This window comes from Myotis myotis, unplaced genomic scaffold, assembly GCF_014108235.1.
Source record: "Myotis myotis isolate mMyoMyo1 unplaced genomic scaffold, mMyoMyo1.p scaffold_m19_p_5, whole genome shotgun sequence".
In the NCBI taxonomy this organism is placed as follows: Eukaryota; Metazoa; Chordata; class Mammalia; order Chiroptera; family Vespertilionidae; genus Myotis; species Myotis myotis.
Genome location: NW_023416357.1, coordinates 102,106,174 through 102,131,812, shown reverse-complemented (window position 1 = coordinate 102,131,812; position 25,639 = coordinate 102,106,174). Strand labels below are relative to the sequence as shown.

Below are 25,639 nucleotides of genomic sequence, written 5' to 3'. Positions count from 1 at the left end.
TCTCTGAATTGTCATACATTCCTTCCATCTAAATGAACAAATGTGGTAGCCAAAGGGTTTTTCTCTGGGGGCAAGGATGGGGGGGAGAGGGGAGGTATCTTGTGTGGATCATCAGGGCCCATGACTCCCTTATGCTTCTAGCAATCAGGCAGCCCAGAGGCCAGGGATAGGACAACCTGAGAACTTTAGTGACAATTCTTTTTTTTTTTTTGTTAACCCTCAACTGAGGATATTTTTCCCATTAATTTTTAGAGAGTGGAAAGGAGGGGGTGGGGGGAGAGAGAAAAACCTTGATGTGTCCCACATTGAGCCGTTGCCTTCCATACACGCCAGGGACTGGGAATTGAACCCGTGACCCTCTGGTGTACAGGCCAATGCTCTAACACTGAAACACACCTGCCAGGGCTTCAGTCATATTTCTTTGGGAAAGGAGGCACTCAGCGGTGACACTGCCCAGGTCCAGAATAGGTCCACCTGCCAGTTCATGATTCCCCAATCCAGACACTGCCTGCAAACCCCACCTGCCAGGCAGAAAACGCACTCGTGTATGGTGGTGGGTCTTCCGCCCTGGCTACAAGGAACATGGCCTTCTGGAAAGATCAGCAAAACAAAGAGCTGCAAGGATTTTTAAATTGGAAAATACCTTGTTTAAACCCCCGTGGGACCAGAGTGCCCCTGGAAGGGTGCCTAAGCCTACAGCCTGTGTGGGCAGCCCCGCCGTTAGCCTTTCCTCTGTTTGAGCTTTTCTAAGTAAATCTGCAAGGACTTCTGAATGGCGTCTCTGGAGACAAAACTGACAAAGTTCTTGATGTCAGCATCGCGCTGTTTCACCAAGCGGTCTACTGTGGGCTTTCGCATCATGTTCTTGGTCAGCTGTCGAGCGTGATCTAAAGATAACAGGGTCCATGTGTGAAAATAATTCCCAACCTTCCTAAGAGCTCCAACACAAACTTCAGCAGAACACGCAGAAGTTAAACATAAGTAAAAAGAAAATGAAATCACCTATGTTCCCACTACCGTTATCTTTTAAAAACAGATAGGACGATACTGTAAAAACTGCCTTTTTAGCCCGACCAATGTGGCTCAGTGGTTAAGCTTCAATCCACGAACCAGGTCACAGCACATGTCCCAGTTATGGCCTCAATCCCCAGTACAGTTTGTGCAGGAGGCAGCCTATCAATGATTCTTTCTCATCATTGATGTTTCCATGTCTCTCTCCCTCTCCCTGTCTGTCTCTGAAACCAATAAAAAAAAAAATAATTTGCATTTTTAGCCTATTTATTTTCACTCAACTATATTATCGATAACATCTTATTAAAGGTTTTTGGTTTTTTTTTTAGAGAGGGAGAAGGGAGAGAAACATCAATGTGAGACTGCCTCCTACATGCCCCCAACTGGGGATCAAGTGGGCAACCTGGGCATGTACCCTAACCAGGAATCAAACCAGCAACCTTTTAATGCATGGGATGAAGCCCAACTGAGCCACACCTGCCAGGACTTATCAAGAATATTTTCCAGCCCTAGCTGGTTTGGCTCAGTGGATAGAGCGCCAGCCTGCAGACTGAAGGATCCCAGGTTCGATTTGGGTCAAGGACACAGGCCGAGGTTGCAGGTTTGATCCCATCGTGGGGCGTGTAGGAGGCAGCTGATCAATGATTCTCATCATTGATGTTTCTCTCTCTCTCTCCCTTCTCTAAAATCAATAAAAACATATTTTTTTAAAAAAAGAATATTTTTCAAGTCACTCAATATATTTGGTCATCCCCATGTCTGTGAACTAAGAATGGTTTTTACATTTTTATATAGTACTAGAGGCCCGGTGCATGAAATACGTGAATCCCGGGGGTGGGTGGGTAGGTGGGGTCCCTTAGGCCAGCCTGTGCCCTCTCGCAGTCTGGGACCCCTTGGGGGATGTCCAACCGAGGGCTTAGGCCCACTCCCTATGGGAGAACCTAAGCCCTTGGGTGGACATCTTTAGCGCTGCTGCAAAGGCGGGAGAGGCTCCCACCACAGCCTCTGCACTCGCTAGCCGAGAGCCGGCTTCTGGCTGAGTGGTGCTCCCCCTGTGGGAGTGCACTGACCACCAGAGGGCAGCCCATGCATTGAGTGTCTGCCCCCTGGTGGTCAGTGCACATCAGAGCGACCAGTTGCTCCACCGTTTGGTCAATTTGCATATTAGCCTTTTATTACATGGTTGAACAAAAAGGGTAATATGTTGCAATGTGAAATTACATGAAATAAAATTTCAGTGGCCCTAAGTTTTATCAGAACATCAACATGCTCATTAGTTCACATACTCTCTGTGGCTACCTTCATGCCACAGCTGTGACAGAGACTGTGTGACCCACAAAGCCAGAACTCCACCTGGCTCTTTAGTCTGCTGATCCAAGTCCCTATTGTAATTAACACAACCAGCCCTATTTCTATAAACAGATATGCAGGATATAAGTCCTAACCACCCTTCTAGAACCAGTGCACGTGGCCTTATTTGGAAAAGGGTCTTTGCAGATGCAATTAAGATGAGGTCCTTCTAATAGAAAGGAAAGGGAGATGTGGGATAAAGGAGATTATGTGAAGATGAAATCAAAGATTGGAGTGATGGGCCACAAACCAAGGAATGTCTGGAGCCACCAGGAACTGAGAGGAAGAAAGGAGCCTCCCCTAGAATATCTGGAGTGATCGTCGCCCTATTTACAACTTGACTTTGGACTTCTGGTCTCCACACTGTGAGAGAATACATTTGTTTTAAGCACAAATGATCCACCTGTGATTATTTGTTATAGTAGCCCCAGGGCACTAAGCCAGTCTGCATGTTCTTGACTTGCACGGTGCACTTTTACCTGAGAACTTTCCGGTCTCACCAGGAGTATCAGGCTGGGGAGGGAAGGGGAAGGGAAGGAAGAGAAGGGGAGGGAAGGAGGCTTTGCTTGCTCACCAGTACCCACAGTGGCTGCCCATCCCTGTGCTCCTCACCTGGAATGGCCAGCCACTTGCCCATCACTGAGAGCGCTGTGCTCTGCACCTGGTCCTCAGGCACCACCTTGTCCACTATGCCGACCTGGAGGGCCTCTGCTGGCGGGAAGAGCAACCCCAGCTGCAGAGCACGCTCTGCGGCACGGTGCCCAATGGTGTTCACAAGCGTATCTTTGAACCTGGAATGCAGACACCCACTCACCTGGGGCTGGGGGCTCCCAGGTGGGTTGGTTCATCCCTGAGCCAAGTGGAAAATGGGTGCAGTTCCTGGCCTTACCAGAAAGGGGCGACGATGCCCAGCAGGGTCTCATTCAGCCCAATGGCATATCTGGGATTGTCAGCCAGGACCCGGTAGTCACAGGTAAGGGAGATCAGGCAGCCTCCAGCAGGGCAGGCTCCCTGCAGGGGAAGCAAGACCACTGGGCTCTGGGTGCTGCTATTGCTGGTCCCAATAGTATTCCAGAGAGTCAGGGTCCCGAGGAATGCCTGCTAGTGGGTGTGAGCTCTCACAGTGACCTAACCCCCACCCCTCCCTCCACCAGGCGCAGGCTCTCCTTGCACCTTACTTGGGCTGTCACCACATCTCTTCAGGGCACACCAGTTCTGGAGCCTTAGCTTCAGCACCTTACCTTAGCGGTTTGTCCCTGCCTTCCCCAGGTCGGGCCAAAGTGATGTTTTTAAAATGTGGATCCAATTCCCCACTTGCTCCCCATATAGCCCTTGGATCCTGGGCTCTGCCCCCACCTCATTGAGTGAGTTGACCCCTGTGGCCCCTACCTTGTTTGTCACCATGTCACAGTGATCTGTAATGGCACGCTTACCTGTGCACATCTCTCCCCAAGGCACCCTTCCCCTCTGAGGGCTTCCCGAGGGCAGGGCCACATCTGCTCCCCCCTCCCCCCCTCCACATCCCCCAGCCTCCAGGGAGGCAGAAAGGCCGGTGGAGAGTGGAAACACTCACATTGATGGCGGCAATCAGCACCATATTGGACAGGTAGAGCCGCAACCACAGCTCCTGCACAGCCTTCCAGTACTCAGCATAGTGCGCCGGGTTCCTCCCGCACATTTCCCTCAGGTCCAGGCCAGCTGAGAAGACCCCGGGGCTGTCCTGGGTGAGTGAGGGAGCAAGGGCCCATTCAGAGTCCACCTTCCAGGGCAATGTGCTCCCAGAGCAGGGGGAGCCCACAGGTGTTCAAGGGGCAGCAAAGCTGAGGTCCTGCTCAGGGTGAGGCAGGACACTGTCCCAAGGAGCCCAAAGCTGGGGCTCAAGGACTCAGCCTCCACCTCCCTCTGACTCAGTTCCTTCTCTGTCCTGGGAAGTTCTTCCCTTTCCAAATTCAAACTGGAAAAGGCAGAACAGGCAGGCAGGGTCAGGCACTCCCCCAGGCTCTGTGCAAACCTATGTGGTATCCCAGGCAGAAAACTTAAAAGAGGCATGGGGAGGACTTCTGACAGTCTGTTGGGGGCCCATGTTGATATACTCCCAAAGGTCTAGCAAGCTGCCGACTGCTGCAGACAGGAAGATGCTGCTGTCTGGTCAGGAAAGGGGCAGTGACCAGTCAAGAAGCTAGACCTCTGCCCTGGGCTGTCACATGTAAGACAGAAGCCTGGGGAATGACTCTGAAGACATATGTCCTGTATTGATGCCCCAGGTCCTGAAACAGCTGCCAAGGAAGGGAGGGAGAGCAAACACACAGGAGGAACGACAAACAGAAATAAAGGGCTGCCAGCACAATGGGCACCAAGTTCTGTGTGTTGAAAGGATTGTTGGCCAAGAACACGGATAGGGAGGGATGGCTCAGCAGCCTTCACTTGGAAACACCCACCCCTGGGGCTCCCATGTGGGCACAGCACCTCTGAGCAAAGGAGATGCTCCCACACTCCCATGGCTGGGGGATGGGGTGCTTGAGGCTGGTGGCAACTAGAACTGACCGTGGGTACCACACTGCTTTTGAGAATGACAACCACCCATTGCCTGTGAAGAGCAGGCAGATAAAATATGGGACAGTCAATACTCAATGGCTTGTATGTGCAAAATACTTGGGAGGCTGACCTCTTGTTCCCATGGACTGTGTCCTACTCCTGTAACTTAAAAAGACTCAACAGAGAAAGATGTGAAGTCATTATACCAAGTCCACGGTTCCTCATGGGCCAGACACAGGGACCTGGAAGCCAGGCAGCCCTGGGCTGGGAAAGGGATGGCAGCAGGGACAGAGCTGCTCTTGCTTAAAGGACACGGCAAGAGTACATTCAGCTTCTGCCTTTTCCTCATCCTTTTCCCCCCAAAATCCCCTGGTCCCCTCCCCCCCAAAATCCAATACATTTTATCAGCACAGACGTAGGGCAGGGTAACAGCATTTGCCCATATTCAGGAAATCAAAGGCAAAGCATATTTCGGATGTGAGAATAAACCACATGATCCTAACTGGGATGGTCTCCGTTAGATAAACTAGAAGGGGTGTGGGACGGCCTGTTTCTGTGAGTTAGCGACACAGCGGCAGCGGGCCAAATTGCATCCCTGAAAAGGACAAGGTGAGCTCCTCACCCCCAGATCCGTGAACATGACCTCGTTCAGAAATAGGGTCTTTGCAGATGTGATCAAGATGAGGTCATACTGCAGTGAGGGGAGGGGGGGTGTCTAAATCCTGTGACTGGTACCCTTCTAAGGAGAGCAGAGACACAAGGCAGACATTTGTGAAGATGGAGGAGGCTGGTGGTGGAGACAAGCAGAGAACACCATGAGCCCCCAGAGCTGGACGAGGCCAAGGAGGATTCTCTCCTAGGGCTTGTAGGAGTCAGCCCTGCCGATGCCTTCATTTTGACCTTGTGGCCTCCAGAACCGTGAGGGTCCATTTCTGTTGTTTTAAACCAGCCCATTTGTGTGCTTTGTGATGGTGGTCATATGACACTAGTGACATCATTCCACACTCATCTGCTGAGGAACTACTGTGCAGGCCTGTGCTACTCCATGCACAGCAGGCACTCAATACAGAGACACATGTGGGGGGCGATCACGCTGTAGTGGGGAGAAAATGGGCCGTGGAGGGACAAACCCTGGTTCCCCCCTTCAGGGCCGTGTGACTTTGAGGCCTGGAGACAGCAGGGACCTTCACAGTGTAGCACCGTGTCCACAGCACAGAGGCTGGGGCCTTGGGGAGGCGATGGCTTTCCCCCTTTCTTTCTGAAGGTCCTGTATTTGGTGACACACAGTTCCCTCACTTTAGAGCACAATAAAGAAAATGTCATGCTAGGATATATCTTAAATGGAGTATTTTCAGAAATTACCCAGGGTGAAAAGTTCCCAGGCAATTTTAGCATCTCCAGAAAGTTCTGCTGCGATTGTCAAAAGGTTCCCTGGGATTCTGTCACCAGGCCCTCAACTACCTACACCCACGAGTATCGGTCCCACCTTCGGAGAAACATGGGATAATCTCTCTGCCAAGGCAGGGGCCACGCGGTGTCCTGCAAACGCCAGCTTCACATGGTCCACCAGGCACCTACATCACACCCAGTTCCCGGGAGTCCCCTGCTGGTCCCTGTCGCTGGCACAGTGCTGGTTCCCCCAGGGTCAGAGACAGCCGGGCTCCTCAGAGCTTTGACAATACCAGGCTACCCCTGGGACAACCTGAGGGACAAGAAAGCAGATGTACACCCACAGTGGATGCTCCAAATCTTGGCTGAAAGAGGCTGGGCAGTCTCCTTCCTGCACCTTTACTGATTGATGGCAGGTCTCTAATATGATAGCACTTAGCTTTGGGGGACCTTCATGCTGTCTGTGGCTCCTAACTTGAAAGGTGACCCTAATACTCTTCCTGACCCAACAAATGGCCTGTTATGTTGGGTCCACACTTCACCTCCCTGGCCTGGTCTTATCGGTGTCCTCTCTTGGCACCTCTGGTGCCTGGCAGAGCAGGTAAGCCTGGTGCCCACTGGAGGAGGGTAGAAACACACGAGATGCCAAATCCTGCGGGTCTTGGTGTTAAAACCAGCCCAGGTTCTGAGGACCACCCAGGGAGGGCACCCCAGGAATCCACTGCCCAGTTTGCACAGGTCTAGACTTCATGAATCAATGTGGGCTCAGGATTGTGCCTGCAAAAACGTCACCTGCCTAGGACCACGATCCCCAGAAATCTCTCGTGGGCATCTGCGTCCAAGGCTGCCTAGTTCTTCCACACTAGGATGTACAGATGGTCTCCGAGTTTGGACTCTGATCTGGTAACAGGTTCACACTTTGACCAGGGAACTCCGGGCCATGGAGCACTAACAAGCACCCACCGAAGTTAAGATGACGCCTCGGAAGGTCTTGTCGTTCTCCAGTTTCTCCAGACTGATGACGAGCTCCGTCAGCAACTCTAGGCTGAGGCTGTTCACTGGGGGGTTCTTGAACTTCATCACAGCAATCCCTAGTGTGAAAGTGAAGAGAAAGCTCATGCCCAGCATTGGAAAAGTGCCCCTAGTTACCCTGCACCCACAACCTGGCCATGGGAAGTTACATGGTTTTTAAAAGTTGAGGTCGCCCTAACCGGTTTGGCTCAATGGATAGAGCGTTGGCCTGCGGACTAAGGGGTCCCAGGTTCGATTCCAGTCGAGGGCATGTACCTTGGTTGCGGGCACATCCCCAGTAAGGGGTGTGCAGGAGGCAGCTGAATTGATGTTTCTCATCGATGTTTCTAATTCTCTATCCCTCTCCCTTCCTCTCTGTAAAAAATCAATATATTAAAAAAAAAAAAAGTTGAGGTGATATTTGCATAACATAAATCAACCCTTTAAAAGTGAACAATGCAGGTCCATTAAGTAGATTCACTGTTGTACAATCACTATTGAGTTCCAGAACATTCCCATCACCTAAAAAGGGAACGCTGTACCGACTGGCAGGGCAGTCACCATTCCTCCCGTCCTAGCCCCTTGCCACCACTGATCTACTTTCTGCTGCTATGATTTTGCCTACTGTGGACATTTCATATAAGTGGAATCACATGTGACCTTTTGTGTTTGGCTTCTTTTCACTTAACATGTTTTTAAGGTTCACCTATGTTGTAACACGTATCAGCGCCTCATTCCTTTTTTTTTTTTTTTTAACAGAGAGGAGAGGGAGAAACATCAATTGGTTGCCTCCTGTATATGCCCCGATCAGGGATCAAACCCACAACCTGGGTATGTGCCCTGACTGGGAATCAAACTCACATGGGACAACGCTCCAACTGAGCCACACGTCAGGGAAGCCTCATTCCCTTTTTAGATCGAGTAACATCCTGTTGTACATTGCATTTTGTCTATCCTTTCATGTGCTGATGAACACTTGGGTTGGTTCCACCTCTTGTCTATTGTGAATAATGCTTCTGTGAACATTCATGTACAGATTTTCCTTCCACACAAGTCCACTGTCTCCATGGGAGTAGGAAACAGCCTTAGTTTCTTAAGGAGTGAGTGAGCCAACTCTGAGAAGTAGATGTGCAAGGAGGAATCCAGTGAGGTACTCTGGTTCTCGCTTGTTTTATTTTATTTTTAAACTTATCTTTATTGTTGAAAGTATTATAGCTGCCCCCCTTTTCCCCCCATTGACCCCTCCCCAGGCCTTCACCACACCTATTGTTTGTGCCCATGGGTTATTGGTTATTCTCTTCCTGCCTCCTCCCCACTTCCCTCTGAGAATCATCAGTCTCTCGCATGCATCCATGTCTCTGGATCTATTTTGTTTGTCAGTTTGTTAATTAGATTCCACATATAAATGAGACCATGTGATATTTGTCTTTCTCTGATTGACTTATTTTGCTTAGCATAATCTCCAGGTCTCTCCATGTTATCTCAAAGAATAACATGGAAGGCCCCCTTTTTTGTTTATGCTTATCTAAGGATAGAGGTGAAAAATATTGGGGGGAGGGGGTGTCGGATGTTCTTCATTCATTCATAACGCCAGCAGCAGGAAAAGCAGGAGGGACAGGGCCTGCCCTTGTGGACAGTGCAGCTGCTAGCCCGGGCCGGCTGGGGCCATCTGTTCTCACTGCTGAGCAAGGGCAGCCCCCAAGGACTTCAGATATGGCACCGTTCATTTAGGGTGCGTTTCCCTGGACCGTCCACACAAACCATTCTGTAAGAGTAAGAACTAATCCTAAAGAATCTTTTGAGGCCATTAATGTAGGAGGAAGAGGTAATTATTACATATAAGAAGCAACCAAAACTTTCAGAAGTGAGCTACCCAAACTTGGTTCAGAAGGAAGTTCCTGAAGGTGACCCTGGAGTTTTGTGGTGACTGGTGGGGCAGAATTCAGGACACTGGGGGAAAGGTTAAGAGGCCAAAGGTGAACATGAGTTAACAGAGAGAAATTTGGTTGAACTTGGATGAACCAGAGACAAATAACAACACTCCTGGCACAGGGTGATTATTAAAATAAATATTACAAGCGAATCTACGATCATCTTCAGTAGCAGCACTGAAATAAGACATTTTTAAAGCACTTTTACTGCATTACTTCATCGAAGCCTCAAGGTTCCTGAAAGCTAAGTGGGTCCAGCAGTGAGGACAAAACCAGCTCTGGCTTTCACACCCCAAACTTGACTTTCCAACAAGCCAGCACAGCTAGTGAGTTCTGTGGTGGGGTGGGAACACACTTTGGTAAAAAAAATTATCTCAACAATACTTTTTAGAAACAACATAAAATTTACCATTTAAACCATTTTTTAAGTGTACAATCCAGTGGCGTTAAGTATATATTCACAATGTTGTGCAGCCATGACCGCCATCCATTCCAGAAGTTTAAAATGTGTTGCTGCACTTGTCGTCTGGCTAAGGCCTTACAGCGGGGAGGCCATGGCACAGCATGTCCTAAAACCCAAAACTTCGCCCACCTCTGCCCCCACGCCTGCTCCGTACCCAGCTCTGCAGTGCCCAGGTGTCTCTCTCAAAGGTGCCTTTTCTACCTTTTCTATCCCCTTTGGAAAGTGGCGGTGGCATTAGGAGTGATTCCACCTGTGGATCCTGCTTTAATTAGTGCAATATCTGCTGGGTTCTGTGCCACGGGAAAGTATTAAGAAAAATTAAAATATTCCATTCCAAACATACTTCCAATTACTTTCAATTACCCTGGAGGAGAATAATACGACAAACGGCACATGGAGCCGCTGTCAGCACCGCAAGGCATTATCCCGTGTCGCCATTCCTGCCCCTGGGCGGCGGGCATGGCCGGGACGCTGGCCAGGCACCGGCATGGCGCCGAGCTTCCGGGCCCGCGGGCCGCTGCGCCGAGCAGGCTCGCGGGCGCGGGGCGCGCTTACCTGCGGCCGGGTCCGGCTCCACCAGCACCCGCTGGTTCCCGAATCGTCGGACGCCGCCACCGGCCGCCGGTCCTGTCCGCCCGAGGGCCGCGCCCGGGAGCCAGGCCCCTGTGAACGGCAGCGCGAGGCTTGTGAGCTCGCCCCCCACCCCGGCCCCCGCCCGCCATCCCCGGCCCCAGCCCACCCGGAGGTCACGCACACGCGCGGAGCAGGGCGCGCGCCGGGACGCGCATCCCCGTCGCCAGCGCCATCTTGACTGAAGCGGGCGGCCGCGGGGCAGGGGTGTGGCTTCGCTGCCGGCGGGAGGCCACGCCCCCGCCCGCCGAGGTCCACTCCACCGCGGCCCCGGGTCACCCCGGCTGCGCATCTTCCCCGCCCAGGCCTCAAGCCACGCCTCCTGGAGGCCGGCGCGGCCCCGCCCCGCTTGGCTCGCCAGGTGCAACGGGCTGCGGGGTTGCAGGAACTGGCGTGGGGCGCCGGTCCCAGACAGGCCCCCCCCATAAATCTCACAGAAGAGACCCGCCCCCCCTCCCCCCACTTACAGCTGCGCCCATGGAAGGCTGGCAGGCTTCCCAACCTGGCCAAGATCAAGTTACCAAAGCAGGAGTGTTGAAACTGGGACTGCCTGCCCATAACTCACAGAGGTCATGGAGGCTTGTCAGTTTAAGGTAATAGGGACTCCGGGAACCCTGGCAAACTCACACCAGGAAACACATGGGAGCCGGGTGCTGCCTCAGTGTGAGTTCTGCCTGCTGCCTGTGGAGGGAAAACACTGAGGACAGTAATGTAGGCGCGGCAATCCGCACAGCCTGGTGATTGAGAAAGGATATCTGCCTTCCCCCACAGCCCAGTAGGGCAGCACACTTGCTGCAGACTGCAACCGGCACTAATGGCAGGACCATTCTCCTCCACAAGAAATAGTGGGTGTTTTCATTTGCTTGATCCCACATGGAGAAACACTGAAAAGATACCCAATAAACAAATAAAGATGACCTGAGAGGCATGGGGAGCAAGCCTTCGGACCGCCTGGCAGGACATGGTCTTGTTCTGACCATTCGGTATGCACAGTGGGCACAACAAGGGTCAAGTGCAATGTCGGATAATTTGAACTTTTGCTCTTTAACACCTTAAGTGTTTCAAAGTCTTCCTCTTGGAACAAACCAATTTATGAGGAAAAATATTTTTTCCCGTAGTATCAAATATAGCAGCAGCAAATGAGATCCATGTTTCCAGTCAGGCAGAACTAGAAGTTCCTGGGGATATAAAGGTGATAAAACATCTTCCTCATATATGTCTATGTGCAGGAGCAACCCAACTGACCAGTGCTCTTTTTTGATTTTAGAGGTGTGACTTTGAAAACGAAACCAATTAAGATTTTAGGCAGCCACATGTCCCTCACAATCATAGCTATCTTTGGGGCCAAGAGACAGGAAGAAAGCAGTGAACCCAACACTCAATCTGTATTCTAATCCTAGATTTATTCAACACAATTCTTTTACTCTACACAACAAAGTATAAACACATTATCTAAAATGCTACAAAGTTACAAAAAAATTTCAAAACAGAAAATTCATAGTACTGACTGTACAATAATAGCCGAAAAAGCAATGTACACGTTGCCAAGGTAACCCCAAAGACCACCACGGAGGGGGGGAAGGTCTGTGATGACCTTGCAGAGCTCTCAATTTGCTTACCAATTTCAGAGAAAAAGGAGATGTGCCACATGGATGTATGTACATGAGTACATGTGAAAACAGAACCATTTACATCAACTAACATGGGATGTTTCTCTAGAGTCAGAACTCAAGCAGGGGAGCACGGCCAGGTTTATAGGAACAGCAGCTGCACAAAAGCATGCCCTTTCCTGAAGGATCCTCAGGCTACTAGATGGGCCCTAGGTCATCTATGGAATGGAAATGTGCTCCCAGGCTGGGGCGGCATTGCCACCTGGAACCCTGCTCTGTTCCTGTTGGCTCTGCTACTGACTCTCAGAGACTGGGAACGTGGGAACTTTCTAGCTAAGAAACTGGAGAGCATCTTCATAGGCACAACCCCAAATCAACAACACTTCTGCAGCCAAACTTGGCCTTCAGAGGAAACATCTCGATGCTCCTGTGGAAGCCTGCCCCTGAGTGAGGATTCGTTTCCTACTGACTGTCCTTCAGCTAGAAAAGTGACAGAACTGAGTTGGATGGGATATACGTTTCGGGGCAGAGTTTCGGCGGTTTGCTTATCGGGAGGAATTGGAGCTGGAGCGGCTCCTGTGGCGGCGGCGGCCGGGGGAACGGGATCGCCGACGCACGGGGGACCTGCGCCGTGGGGAGCGTGACCTGTGGGAAGAGGAAAAACATCAGACACTGAAGCACACACCATGGAAGCAGCTCTGCATCTTGGACTGCAGGGGCAACGCTGGCTTTTTGAAACAATTCTGTACAGTTTCCTGGTTCAATACTCCGAGTCAGGATAGCTTGCGAAGGAAAGATGTTCTGGAGTTTTGGTGCAACCTGCAAGGGCCACACCTTCTGGTGGTCTCTCTCCCTTTCTCCTGCTGTAATGAACATGAGCTTTGAAGGCGCATCATGGTGTGTGTGCACTCGTGCATGAGTACGTGTGGGGCCGAATAAAATCCCAAAGTCATTACTGTCACATTGTGGTGTAAATAAAACCAACCCAGACTGGCCCCCGTCTCCTGTGAAACCCCAAACTGACTCACCTTCTCCTCATTCGTGGGGGTGACCGACGCCACATGGGAGGTGGTGGTAGCATTCTCCTGGGAGGGCTGAATCGCCTAGGGGGTGGCCTAGGCCAGGGGGCCAGCACAGCAGTGGCTGTGATTTCCTGGCCATCAATTTGTCCTGTTGAAAAAAGGATCAAGTCACATAATATCTAACATGCCCCTAATCTAGGCCAGGCCCCATGTCAGATGTAGGCATACCATGGAAAGCAAGACAAATGGGCCCTGGGAATAAGGACAAACTCAGCTCCTCACAGAAATAACCACATAAATTACTATCATTGAAGGTTTCATTTAGAAAACTCTAAGTGGGCATAGAACATTACTGGGGACTCAATCTTGACACACTGGGATGGCCTCCCAGGGTCAACATCTAAAGAACATGCTGGAATCTGCAAAACTGAGGGGAAGAGTGTGCCGGCCCTGAGCCGGACCATGGGATTAGCACTTGAGCTTCCTTCTCAAAAACAATGGGAAGGGGACAGGCAAGAGAAGGGAGACTCACAAGGGGGTTTCACAAGAACTGAGACAGATGATCAGCACCAGGTTTTAGATGAATTATCACCTGGGAAGTAGGGCTCAGGAGGAAGAAAACCTCAGGGGTGAGGGGACAAAATGAAATGAGGTTCAGGAGATGCCAAGTCTACCCTAAGAGTTTGGAAGTGCTCACAGGGAGGCAGCATAGGAAGGAGGCCAGAAGAGCCTGCAGAGATTCAGTGAAAGACCAAAGGACACTGAGCCGCAGACCCAGGAACCCCAGGAAAGCATACACTGCAACCTCAGTCTAGGAATTGCTCAGGGAACCAAGCACAGCCCCTGTGTGTCCCCACAGGGTAAAGGGCTCTTTGATCTTCTCAGCTCCAACCTTTAAGGAAATGGCAAAGGCATGGAGGGGATAACTGAGGCACGAGGAACTGTGTTCAGAAAAGACTCAAAAGGCTTAAGTATTTGCAGCCTAAGCTGGCCCTGGCACTACCAAAGCCAGCCCGTTATGAAATTCATGGTACTGATTATAAGACAACAGAGACAAATACACCTTTTGGCCAGCTGCTAGTAAAAGCCAAGCCTTTTCAAGATTTTCCTTCTGGAGACAATGTAGACTTGTTCCATTCGATGGTGGATAGCACAATATGGAAACACAAAAGTCCACCAGAATCTTAAAAGAAAATGTGGAATGTTTATAAATCAGGTACACCTTGGATGTGTCCAAGTCTCCTGAATTTTTAGCAAGTGCACAAGCCATCAAACATGACTGACAGTCTCTAATACGAAGGTGTGACTCACAAAGCCAAAAGCTGATGCATGCAAAGTGATGGACTGTAGTTTATTCTGAACTAAACTACTCCCTAAAACAGTTCAAAGGGATTTAAATAAATTGAAACAGTCAGTGAGCTGGGGCAGAGACAAATTACACATTCCTTAAAGACAAAATGAAAACTGGCCATCTGAAACTATTCACAAATGTTTAACCGTTAAAACCATTCTGCTCAATACCAAATGGCTGCAAATGTCATCAGAAACAGCTAAGATACAAGCTTTTGGAAAATGGGTTAAATTTGTGAATTCAGGTAATTTAAAAAATCCTAAAAATGCTGAAATGTTAGCAAAATAGAAAAATGACTGAGGATTACAGGAAATGTTCTCATACAAAAGTCAAATGGCTCCATTATATCCATAATATACTCTTTGTAAAAAAAAAAAACCCCCACAAAACCCACACCATTCAATCTTAAGCTTTTTAACAGGTTGAAAAATTCTTAAAATGCTAATATATTCATGTCTGCTAATTTTTTTCAATAATGTTCCATATACATGTTTTTTGGTAAAAACACACCCACTGAATAGGATTTAAAATCCTGAAAGAGCTCCAGAGAGATTTTGATGTGCAGCCACGTTGGAAAGTGGTTCTAAAGGTCCCTATATGTGGTGGGTAGCCCGTCTTGGATAGGAGACAGAGAAGGGCGTCCAGGAGTGCTGGAAGGGCCACCCACACCCACCTCCATCCATGTGCTTCAGCGCCTTCTCAGCTTCATCTGGATTCTCAAACTCCACGTATGCATAGCCTTTAGATAGATGGGGGTGCATCCTTTCTACAGGCATGTCAATCATTTTAATTTTTCCATAGGTGGAGAATATCTCCATGATGTGATCCTAAAGGGAAAGGAGTGTCACTAATGCTTAAGCACCAGTCACTTGTATTAGAGTCAAAGAGAACTGCCTGGCCTCGGTGGCTCAGTGGTTGAGCGTCGACCTATGAACCAGGAGGTCATGGTTCAATTTTTGGTTAGGGCACATGCCCGGGTAGCGGGCTCGATCCCCAGTGTGGGGCATGCAGGAGGCAGCAGATCAGTGATTCTCTTTCATTATTGATGTGTCCATCTCTCTCTCCCTCCCTTCCTCTCTGAAATCATTAATAAAAACAAACAACACACACGAGAATTCACCACATTGTTGGCATTGGTGGTAAATCTAGTCACACACACACACACTTACTCCATTAAAATGAATTCATCAGTGCACTACTTGAATCATGTACCATCCATCACACAAGTCCTCCAAAAGGCTACCATCCCTGATCCACTGCATTTGGGATTCCTCACCTTGGTCACATTCCTGGTGAGCCTACCAATGTGGACTTTGGTGGGTTTAGGGGAAGGGCTCCGCCTTTTCCTTTCCTTTTCATCTCTTTTGGGTGGTTTGGATCTGATTGAAAAAACAAAATACCAAAACAATCAATTTCTGTTGTCAAAGTTTTTTTGTTGGGATGTTAACTGCTAGCGTGAGTTTTTAAATAAGGAAGCCTTTCCTACTAGTTCATACATATTATCCCTGTCTTAGAAATACTACTAAGACAGAAAGACTCCTTTGGGGTCTACTTTTAGAATTACAGTAACTTTATAGTCCCCCTTTGTAAACTTACGTTTACAGATAATTCACAAGTTTGGTGAGAAATGGTGTTGGAGGGGAGCTTACTTGGAGCGGGAACGCCGCCTGTTGTCATGTCTGCGCCGAGAAGGACTCGGAGAGCCGGAGGAGCTGCTGGAACTGGAGCTTCGGGATGTGCTGGAACTTCCGGAGCGGCTTGATGCTGATGAAGAGCTAGACCCGCTGCTTGAGCCAGTGCTAGTACTGGAGCCAGAGCTGGAGGTAGAGCTGGACCGAGACCTGAGGAGTGAGATGGAGGAGGCGGGTGTTACAGACAACAGGTGGGAGCAATGTTTCTTTACAGCATAAGCAAGCCTGCACCATGCTCCCAAGAGTAAATAGCTGTTCTGTTTTCCAAGTGGCACTACGTTCCCCAGCGGGGAAAACATTTACCATCTCACACTCAAGCCAAAACCATTGGGAGGAACAGGAAACGGCATTCACATTGTGCAGTGACAAAAAAGGAAGAATGAGCTGCTTCCTACTGACACAGAAGCCCTGTCTACTGAAAGGTAAGGAAGGAGCCTGGCAAGTCAGAGCCATCAATTCAGCTTGAAAGGTAACTACTGATTGGCTGACTGAGGCTGGTTTTCAATGGAAGAAAAAAGTTCAGGGCTATGGCAATACAATTACTCCGAATAAAAAGCACTTTAGAGAAAAATATACCCCAAGACATCTCATTCCTCGACATCTCCAGGAAAGAAAAACCAGACACCAACTTCCTATATATAACCAGAGCAAACCCCAAACCAGTTGGCCACAAGTAGAATGCCAATTAACAGAGTGTGATTTCTTCACAAATAATAAAAAAGACAGAGCTCTCCCGGGGTTCTTCAAGAGGGAAGCTAGGCCTCTCAACACAATCCCGTCAGCCCCACCTGGTGCTGCTGCTACCACTGGAAGCGCTGCGCCTCTTTCGAGTTTTATCCCTGCCACGATCCTTCTCACTCGACTCCTTGGTGGCCCCTTTATCTTTAGAGCGATCCTTGGACTTCTCATCAGAACGGTCTTTGCGTTTGGAAGGAGAAGGAGCCCTGGATGATGAAGAAGAGTGTGAGATCACATGCCCCTCTGATCAAACCCAGAAACAACAGCACAACCCAAAAGAGGGGATCCATGCGGCTACAGATCCCAGGCCATCATAGACCAAAAATGATCTGTGGCTTAGGTCACTTTCACCGTACAATGTAAGACATTTCCAATCTTCCCCTTTCTCAGAGTCCCTAGCAACAAGCACCCCCAAAGTAGCACTAGAAAAATCTGACAGAAGAATTACCTAGTGCTGGACTTTTTATTATTTTCTTTGACTCCTAGCAAGCTCTTCTTTTTCACTCCTGATAAATCCATTCTCCCCTTCTGAGGTGTTCAAAGCAGCAATGGTGGCCTCACTTATCTGAACTCTCACTTCTAACTTGAGTCAGAGAAACGATCCCTAATCGATTGCAATTTACGCCAAAGTGCAGCCTAATAACAAGATAAAAGGATTTACAGAGTGAACAAATTGACAAGGCAACAAATCTAGTTCGCAACCAAAAGCTGAGCACACAAGATGGCGGCAGGGAACACAGCAGCGAGGGTCGACAAAGCCAGGAACACCCGGGGACCACTTCCCTAGGGAAGATCCCATCTTCACAGGACACACAGTAGAATCGTCACCTCAGCTTGTCTTTTTCTTAAGGAAATGCTGGCCACTGTTATTTACCCATTTTTCACTTCTAAGTTTGACGATAAGCCCTTTACAATCCCTCAGAAATACTACAGCACATTTGCATGCAGAATAGAGAAAAACCTAAGTGAATGTGTGTGGCTCTCCTGATAGGTTTAGATCTTGTTTTATTGCTCTAATTTCCTTATAGGATACTTTGGATATATGATATTACTGGAAGCAAAAACTACTTCAAAAGTGACTGGTACTGGTATCAAAACAGAGTGGTTCAGTTGGCTGAGCATTGTACCAAAAGGCTGCCAGTTTGATTCCTGGTCAGGGTACATACCTGGGCTGTGGATTAGACCCTGGATTGGGCATGTATAGAAGGCAACTGATCGATGTCTCTTTCTCCCTCTCTCTCAAATATGTCCTCAGATGAGGTTTAAAAAAAAAAGTTTATTACCCACACACATAAATTATAAAATTAAAAGCAATGAAACAATACGTTAAAGAGTAGTCATTGTAACCACTGAACTTTGGTTCATATATGATAAAGCAAATATTGCAGAAATGTGACTAATAAAATCTAGGTGGTGGTAATGTGAGTATTCACTGTACAATTCTTTCAACCTTTCTGTATGTTTATATTCTTTCAAAGATAAAATGCTTGGGGATGGGAAGTAGACATTGGAATTGGACAAAATACCACAGGTTAAGGATTTAGCAAAGTGCCTGAACTGCAGTACATGCTCAATAAATGGTCATTAGTAAATTTTACTCAAGAACAAACTGCTAATTCGTTATGTGCCCTACTTCCTGGCGACTGCTGCCTCAGTAATTCCCGTGAGGTTTTGTAAAATTTGCTTGAGTTGTAAGCAAAGATCTCAGGATGTCAGTACTTCTGTCCCACCTTTTTCAATAGCCTGTAAGTAAAATGGACATAGCACACCCATTGGGATTCTGTTTCCGTGTGTGAAGGGAGTGTCCAAAATGTGAATAATGGTATGGTTAACAAAGTGCCTGGCCTTGGACAATCAAATGAATGCTCCTCTTTTCTCGGGCTGTAAAATCTTTAATGTTTTGCCTTAAAACATTAACACAGTACAGACACCGAGCTGGCAATACCAGGTAAGGTTAGCGTCCTTGGACAATCAGTGATTAGGGTTAAGACTCTGAAGTCAGCTTGAGTTAGCTTTGCTGTGTAACCTTGGATAAGTCACTTAACCTTTCTGAGCCTCAACTTCTCACCAGTATAATGGTGATAAGTACAGTTCCTACACCTCAGAATTATCAAGGACATCAATCAAATTAACTCATGAAAGAGACTGGGCATCTAGTTAAGGCTCAGTAAGGGCTGTTTCTTCATGTTTGGAGGCTCTTTCCCTATAGAAACCCTTGTCCCCAAAGCCACATATCCCTGAGTGCTCAACAGGTGGTCCCTGAACAGCCCCCTTAGGATCACTAGGAGCAGCACTGTCCAACAGCGTTCCAAACATACCCTAACATTTTCTAGAAGCCACATCACAAAAAGTAGAAGTCAACAAGTGTTACCTTTTCAGCAATCGGTATAAAATCTTATTAGTATAACATTTAACACCCACTATTAAGCCTAAAAACACCCCCCATTTGGTATTTCAAGTGCCCAATAGCCCTATGTGGCCAATGGCTACCTACACTGACTTAAAAGATCTGCTGGAATGTACTTCGTGAAAACAGGCACCATCAATTACTCTTAAACACTAAAAATTAAACCACAGAGTAAATGAACTCTTCGTCGGGTGTGGCCGAACGCTAACCAGCAAAGGTTGAGGTTCTCTGCTCACACACGTTCGGGTTAACAGCACAGGGCTCGGGTACCTCCCCCATCCTCCGGAGAAGGTGCGCGTCCGACAGTCAGAGAGAGGAGAGAACAATTAGTTAAATCTCGAGCAGATGGCGTTCAGCTCAAATCTTCAGAGAGCCTTCCCCACTTAAAAGTACGTTTTAGGCACGATTCATGCAAAATAACAAAGAGAAAAAGCCACGTATCTCCTCCATAGATTTTAACCTTCCCTTCTGGGTTCAGCCGTCAATCCGCGCTCCGTGACCTCAGGGGGCCGTATCCCCACGGGCTAGCACCGGGAATGGCGGGCGCACAGGGGCTCAGTGAACATTCGTGGAGTAAATGTTTGAATTAATGGCCCTGAAGGGAGGATTAGACGACATCTATCCCACAAAGCAACTCCGCACCCACCGGGCACGGGCTTCGCACGCGACCTCGCCGCACCCGTTCACTCACAACTCCCCAGTCCAGGCGCCGAACCGCGAGCGCTTCCAGGGCAGGGCCCGGCGTTGCAGGCCCGGATCTCCAGCCCGGCGAGAGGGTCCTGAGGGCAGAGGCCACGCTCGCGGTTGTTCCGAGTCCGGTGGGCCTAGCTGGGCCTGCCGCAGAAGGGACGATGCCAGGCCGCCCTTCCGCCCGCCGCGGCTCCAACTACTTCCGGGCCGCGGCCTCGAACCCTCCCACTCTGTCCACCCGGACCACACTCTTTTCTTCTTAGTCCCCGCGCTGCACCGCCGGGCCGCCGTCCTCGCCGCGGGGCCGAGGAGCGCGCCGGCTCCAAGATGCGCCCCGCCGATAGCGGGGCGCGACCCCCCGAAGGTCGGATGGGGTCGGATTCCCCCACTTACATCTTCCCGCCACCGCGACTTCGTCCCGCTCTCCTCAGCCGCTGAGGTCGGCGACGCTCAGTTGTCAGGGTTAGGGAGCGGGAAGACGCCGTTCGGCGCGCAGCGATGACGTAGAGCCTCTCCGCCAATGGGCGCGAGCGCTCGGAGTGTTAAAGGGCCAAGGCGGGTTGTGGGGAGACGCACTGGGAATTCTTACTCGGTCACTCCCTCTGCAGGGGTGCTGGACTGCCCTGGGCTGGCTACGCGCCTCAGGGGGCCGACACGTTGGCTGCTTGTTGGGGCTGGAAGGCCTGAGCCGCTCGGGCAGCTGAAGGGGCGGCGCGGGTTTGGCTAGCGCGGCCCCGCCTCTCTCCGTGGGCCCGTGTCTGGGCTCGCAGGGGACCTGGCGGTTTCCCGGGCGCTAAACTCCTTACGGATTTGTTTCGCGCCCTGGGGGACCGGGCGGTGGCAGCGGCCTTTGGCTGCAGGTCTTGGAGGCCCGCAGGGCATGGGCATGGGCGTGGGCGGGTCAGCGGATGGGTTCGTGCGGTTAGAAACCACGCGTGGTGTGCGTGTTGGCCGTGAAGACTGGCTTCTGCACTGGCGGAACTCGGCCGGAGGGACTGGACGGGGCAGTGCGGCCAGAACGGACGGGGTACGAAAGGCAGAAGACAAGGTGCCAAAGGGAAGGCGTCTCGGAGGAGGTGACACTGCAGCCCCGTGGAAGGGCGCGCCGGCAGAGGGAACGTCATATGCAAAGGCGCGGAGACTCGTTGGAAGACGCGGAGGGAGGCCCGTGTGGCAGCTCGAAGGCCGGGGCTGGGAAGGTGCAGTTCAGCGGTGCGGGGGGACGTGGAGGGTGAGCCAGATACCGCCTGAGGCCTCCCTGCTCCACCCAACCACCCTCCCTGCCTGTGGACGGCGTGGGCAGGGAGGCACAGGAAAGGCAGAAGAAGGCTGAGGGTGTAGAGGCCCCGACCCGGCCAGCCTACTTGAGAGGGCCAGGCTTTGGGTTTTGTTCCCTTTTGTGCCAACCGCTACCCACCACTTCCGCCCCCATCCCCCAGCACCCCCCCCCCCCCCCCCCCCCGCCTCGGTGTCTGACAAGAAGTCCTTCCTTGACTTATTAGTGGAAGGAAGGAATGTGCACCCAGCCCCAGACGTTGTCTGCACAGTTAGGTGCTGTAAGGAAGAGAAGGGAATAGATCCTAGATGATTTTTTTTGGAGGAAGGAATCCATGTGACTTGGAGACGGATTAGATGTCATCGGGGAGGACTGGCTTGGTGACTTGGGGTGGATGGACGGTGCTGTGGATGCCCTCTGCAAGTCATTGCTCCTTGTTCTGCTGGTGTTCCCAGCCAGTGATGGTGACTCCTTTCCCTCCTCCAATAGTGTCTCCCACCCAGGGATGTCAAGTGTGCCCCTAACACCCCACCCTGTACTGAGGGTGTCTGAGGAGTCCGGACAAATGAGGCGTGGGAGGAGCAACCTGCCCCCCCAAGTCCGGCCCCCCCCCCTCCCCCCCAGTCCCCTCCACTAAGGCACCAACATGTTCCTGGGGCTGGGTTGGCAGGTTGAGTCCGTCTGGGTTGGTGTCTTCCCTTTGGATTTAGATTTGATGGCAGGGATGAGGGGACATTTAGAGCAACTTAAATTCTCTGCATCACTGTCACCTCTGCCAAGGCCAGGCATGGAAGGGTCAGTGGAACAGAGGGGCAGCCCTGGTCCTGCAGCAGTGCAGAGGCCCAGTGTTCGCATTGGGGCTGGGGTGGCCTTGGTGGTCCAGGCCTGGAGGTCTGTGAGGAGGCTGTGGCAGCATGCTGGAGCCCCACACATCCTGGGCCAACCCTCCGTGGGTGCCTGAAGGGCCTTGAACTCCCAAGTTTTTGCCCAGGGCAGCAGGGACATCCCGGCTGGGAGGGGGGCAGGCCCATGTCCCTAGCATGAGGAGAGAAGGATGGGGAAATAACCAGCTGGCCTCACAAACCCCCTCTGCTTTTTGAAAATGTCCTAATGTAATATACTAGTAATTTGACATGCATTTAAATTTTAACACATTTAATCTTTTTTTTTTATTTAGGAACTTTTATTGAATTTATTGGAACTTTTATTGAATTTATTGGGTGACATTGGTTAATAAAATTACAGGTTTTGGGTGTACAGTTCTATAATCTGTGTATTGCATTGTATAACACGTTTTATATAAAATGTGATTTATCACATGAAATTAATCAAATTTGTTTCTAAATATTACTGATTTTTGTTATCAAGTGTATTATCATCTGGTGAGCTTTAACGTTTAAGCATCCTGGCTTTTGCCATTTTGGGGATTGGCAGAATGTGTTTGGAAGAAACATGAAAAAAATAAAACTAGAGGCTCCTGTCCTTCCCCCTGTCCCTCCCCCTGCCCCAGCCCACAGTGCCAACATGCTGAGGCCATGGGGGCTGAGGGATAGGAGCAGGGGCCTTCGGAGACTTTAGGAGGTCATTGGCCCAGATTTGACCGAGGGGGTGGGGCAGGGCTCCTGTGGACAGGGCATTTGGCCGCCAGCCACAGGTATCCTGCAGGCTCTGGCCAGTGTCCTGAGTCCCCCTCCCTCTCCTCCCAGTGCTGAGGGCCGGCCACCTGTTGGTGATGTGGGGCTGCTCTCGCTTTGAGAGTGTACCCACATCAAAGGAGTAGAATGTTCCCTCTGCCTCCATCCTCTGTGGGCCTGATACCCTCTGCAGTGCCTGCCCTTGGAGGCTGGTGATCCTGGACACAGAGAGGGTCAGGGATAGCTAGGGCTGTGCTGGAGGTCATGGTGGGCCCCTGAGAAGCTTTGAGCAGGCATTCTGACCCCTTGTAAGCCTGCACTTTTACCCGTTGCCAGCAGTCTCTGTGCCAGGGCAGAGGTGGCCCAGCCAGGTGGAAGAGGGGTTTGGGTGGGGTCAGGGAGGTGTGATGGCTCAGTGACCTTGGGGGAGGCCTTAGAAGAGGCAACGGGTTCCTAAGGCTGGCTCCTGTCTGTGGGGGTGAATGCCTGCAGCCCATCATGAAGGAGCCCAGTTGGTACTGACTGGGTCTGAAAGGGCCATCCAGCCAGTGAAGGTCTGGAGTCCTCAGTTAGTGTCTCCAAGGTGTGGGGCATCAAGTCCTGAGCCCCACCTCCCAGCTAGGTCCCCCCTGCTCTAGGCATCTCTGGACTCTCCCAGGAGACACTGTATTGTGTAACACGTTTTATATAAAATGTGATTTATCACATGAAATTAATCAAATTTGTTTCTAAATATTACTGATTTTTGTTATCAAAATCAGTAGGGGCTGCAGGGCCGGGCCAGCTGAGCAGTGGGTTTGGGAGCCTGTGCTGGTTTTAATGCTCAAAGCCCCATGTTTGTTTCTGCCCCAAGGAAGTCAGTAGTAACACCTGAGCTTCCCACTCTGGGACGGTCACAGGGAACAGGATGGGGCCTGGCCAGAACTGGGTGCAGAGCAGGTGAATTGTGTGCTGTAGCACTGGGTAGGCCTCAGGTCATGCTGTGCTGTTGAGTGGGTTTGGGCTGTGTGGCCAAGCCCCCAGCCCTCCCCCCTTCCCTGTGCCTCACACAGCTAGTCAACTTGGAGCTTCTCTGACCTCAGAGGCCTCTGAAGCCAGCACCTGTGGGGCATGGGCCAGGCCCAGGAGTGGGGCCTGGGCAGCAGCACGTGTTAAGGAAGGCAGGCAGGGGCCCTGCTCCCCAGGCCTGACCCCACAGCTTTAGCCCCTCCCCCTGTCTGCTTGAAGCCCAGACTACGTGGGCCCATCATGTGGGGATGGGACTCGGCCTAGCACTGTGCTGCCTCCTGGCTGCCTCTCCTCAGGTGCCTGGACCTCTGCATTGCTGCCCTTCTCTGGTGGTCTCCAGGCCCACCTTCCCTGAGCTCCCTCTCATGCAGGGTCCCTAGAGAGCCCTCTGTTGGGGAAGGGAGACGGGTTGCAGGAGCTTAAACATTCCGGGGTTTGGGATCAGACCTTAGCAGGGTTCAGGGAACAGCCTTTTGTGTGGAGGGTGGGATATCGTACACTTGCCTACTGGCCTCAGCTGTGGCGTGGGGTGAGCAGCCTAACCCAGTGGTCAGCAAACTCATTAGTCAACAGAGCCAAATATCAACAGTACAACGATTGAAATTTCTTTTGAGAGCCAAATTTTTAAAACTAAAACTATATAGGTAGGTACACTGTTATTAGCTTAATTAGGGGACTCCTAAGCTGGCCTTTGCTAAAAACGTCCTCAATCTGAGGTACGTTCGCTGAGGTCGACCCCTTCCAACTCTCCCATCCACACTGGTCTTCTATACTTGTTTCAGATAGATGAGTGTGGATGGGAGAGTTGGAAGGGGTCGGCCTCAGCGAATGTACCTCAAAACAATGTACCTCCCCTGCGCTGTGTATCCCGACTGACACCCCCCACTTCTTCCAACGCCACTTCTTCAAAATAGACTGGCCCAGGCCGAAAACCAACTTCTGCGCATGGGCCACGAAGTTTCAATCGCACTGTACGCGCGCACCCACACGTGGTATTTTGTGGAAGAGCCACACTCAAGGGGCCAAAGAGCCCCATGTGGCTCGCAAGCCACGGTTTGCCAACCACTGGCCTAACCCTAACTTTGGTGTTGGTGTGTGTGTGGGGTGCCTCTTAGAATGTTTGGGCCATCTCTGAGATGCAAGAGTGGATAGAACTTAGTCCCTCTGGGTCCAGGTAGGGCCCAGGCCAACAACCCAGGAACGTCCGTCCCTCTGTCTGCAGGTGACACTCTGTCCCTCAGTGCAGCGGGCAGGCTCTGGATGAGTGTGGGCGGCACTCACCTTCACATTGGCCCACCTGTGTGCGAGTGGGGGTCCCAGAGGGCCTGGCGAGCCTACGCCAGAGGTGAGCTAACAGCAGCTGGCACGGGGTGTCACTCAGATGGAGCAGCAGGAACCAGCTGCCCTGGTTGGCAGTCTAGCCTTATGCCAGCCTTTTGGAGCCTTCTCCCCCTCACCCCCAAAGAGCTTGTGGCCTCCCTTGGACCTGCCTCCCCGCCTCCCCTCCCCTCCAGGTGCTGGCCTTGGCTCACTCCTTGGTTTTGTCTGCTGCTACTTTATGAGGCCAGGCCAGGGATCCCAGACCAGAGATCTGGGATTGGAATTTGCTCAGCAAGAAACTGTCCAGTTTGTTTTTCTGAGCCCCTGCAACCAGAGGGCCAGGGCACTACATGGAGAATGGGTAGGGAGCAGGCCTTAGGATGTGGCCACTTCTGCTGGTCTCTGGAGCTTACTTGATAAGGTGAGCTCAGGTGGACAACGAAGGCATACATAGGGGGGTCACCTTCAGGATGCCAACCTGCCTGCTACAATCACGACAGAAACTGTAGTTGTGTCCTGGTGACTGGGTTTTATCTGCATGTCCCAGCTTCTTGTAGCTGGTGCAGCCATAT

At 50.9% G+C, this 25,639-nt stretch overlaps 2 protein-coding genes across 7 annotated transcripts; both read right to left on the bottom strand.

Moving 5' to 3' along the window:
• Positions 1–198: 198 nt before the first annotated feature.
• On the bottom strand, positions 199–10,599 carry ECI1 (enoyl-CoA delta isomerase 1). The gene is made up of 7 exons (XM_036308955.1): positions 10,445–10,599; positions 10,246–10,353; positions 7,249–7,376; positions 3,935–4,081; positions 3,251–3,372; positions 2,974–3,152; positions 199–887 (listed from the first exon to the last, which is right to left on the bottom strand). The coding sequence occupies exons 1-7, from the start codon at positions 10,494–10,496 to the stop codon at positions 721–723; spliced, it is 903 nt and encodes a 300-aa protein (XP_036164848.1). The 5' UTR covers positions 10,497–10,599; the 3' UTR covers positions 199–720.
• A 1,103-nt stretch (positions 10,600–11,702) lies between these two features.
• Positions 11,703–20,371, bottom strand: RNPS1 (RNA binding protein with serine rich domain 1). 6 transcript variants are annotated; one of them, XM_036308885.1, is made up of 9 exons: positions 20,223–20,240; positions 19,831–19,973; positions 17,181–17,368; positions 16,783–16,938; positions 15,953–16,144; positions 15,580–15,682; positions 14,977–15,130; positions 12,959–13,100; positions 11,703–12,575 (listed from the first exon to the last, which is right to left on the bottom strand). In XM_036308885.1, exons 3-9 carry the CDS (start codon positions 17,249–17,251, stop codon positions 12,476–12,478), a joined length of 918 nt encoding a protein of 305 aa, XP_036164778.1. In that variant the 5' UTR covers positions 17,252–17,368; positions 19,831–19,973; positions 20,223–20,240; the 3' UTR covers positions 11,703–12,475. The 6 variants fall into 6 exon arrangements, with proteins under 6 accessions (XP_036164778.1, XP_036164776.1, XP_036164779.1 ...); XM_036308883.1 differs by lacking the exon at positions 19,831–19,973 and having other exon boundaries at positions 20,223–20,354; XM_036308886.1 differs by lacking the exon at positions 20,223–20,240 and having other exon boundaries at positions 19,786–19,921.
• Between the last annotated feature and the right edge of the window lie 5,268 nt (positions 20,372–25,639).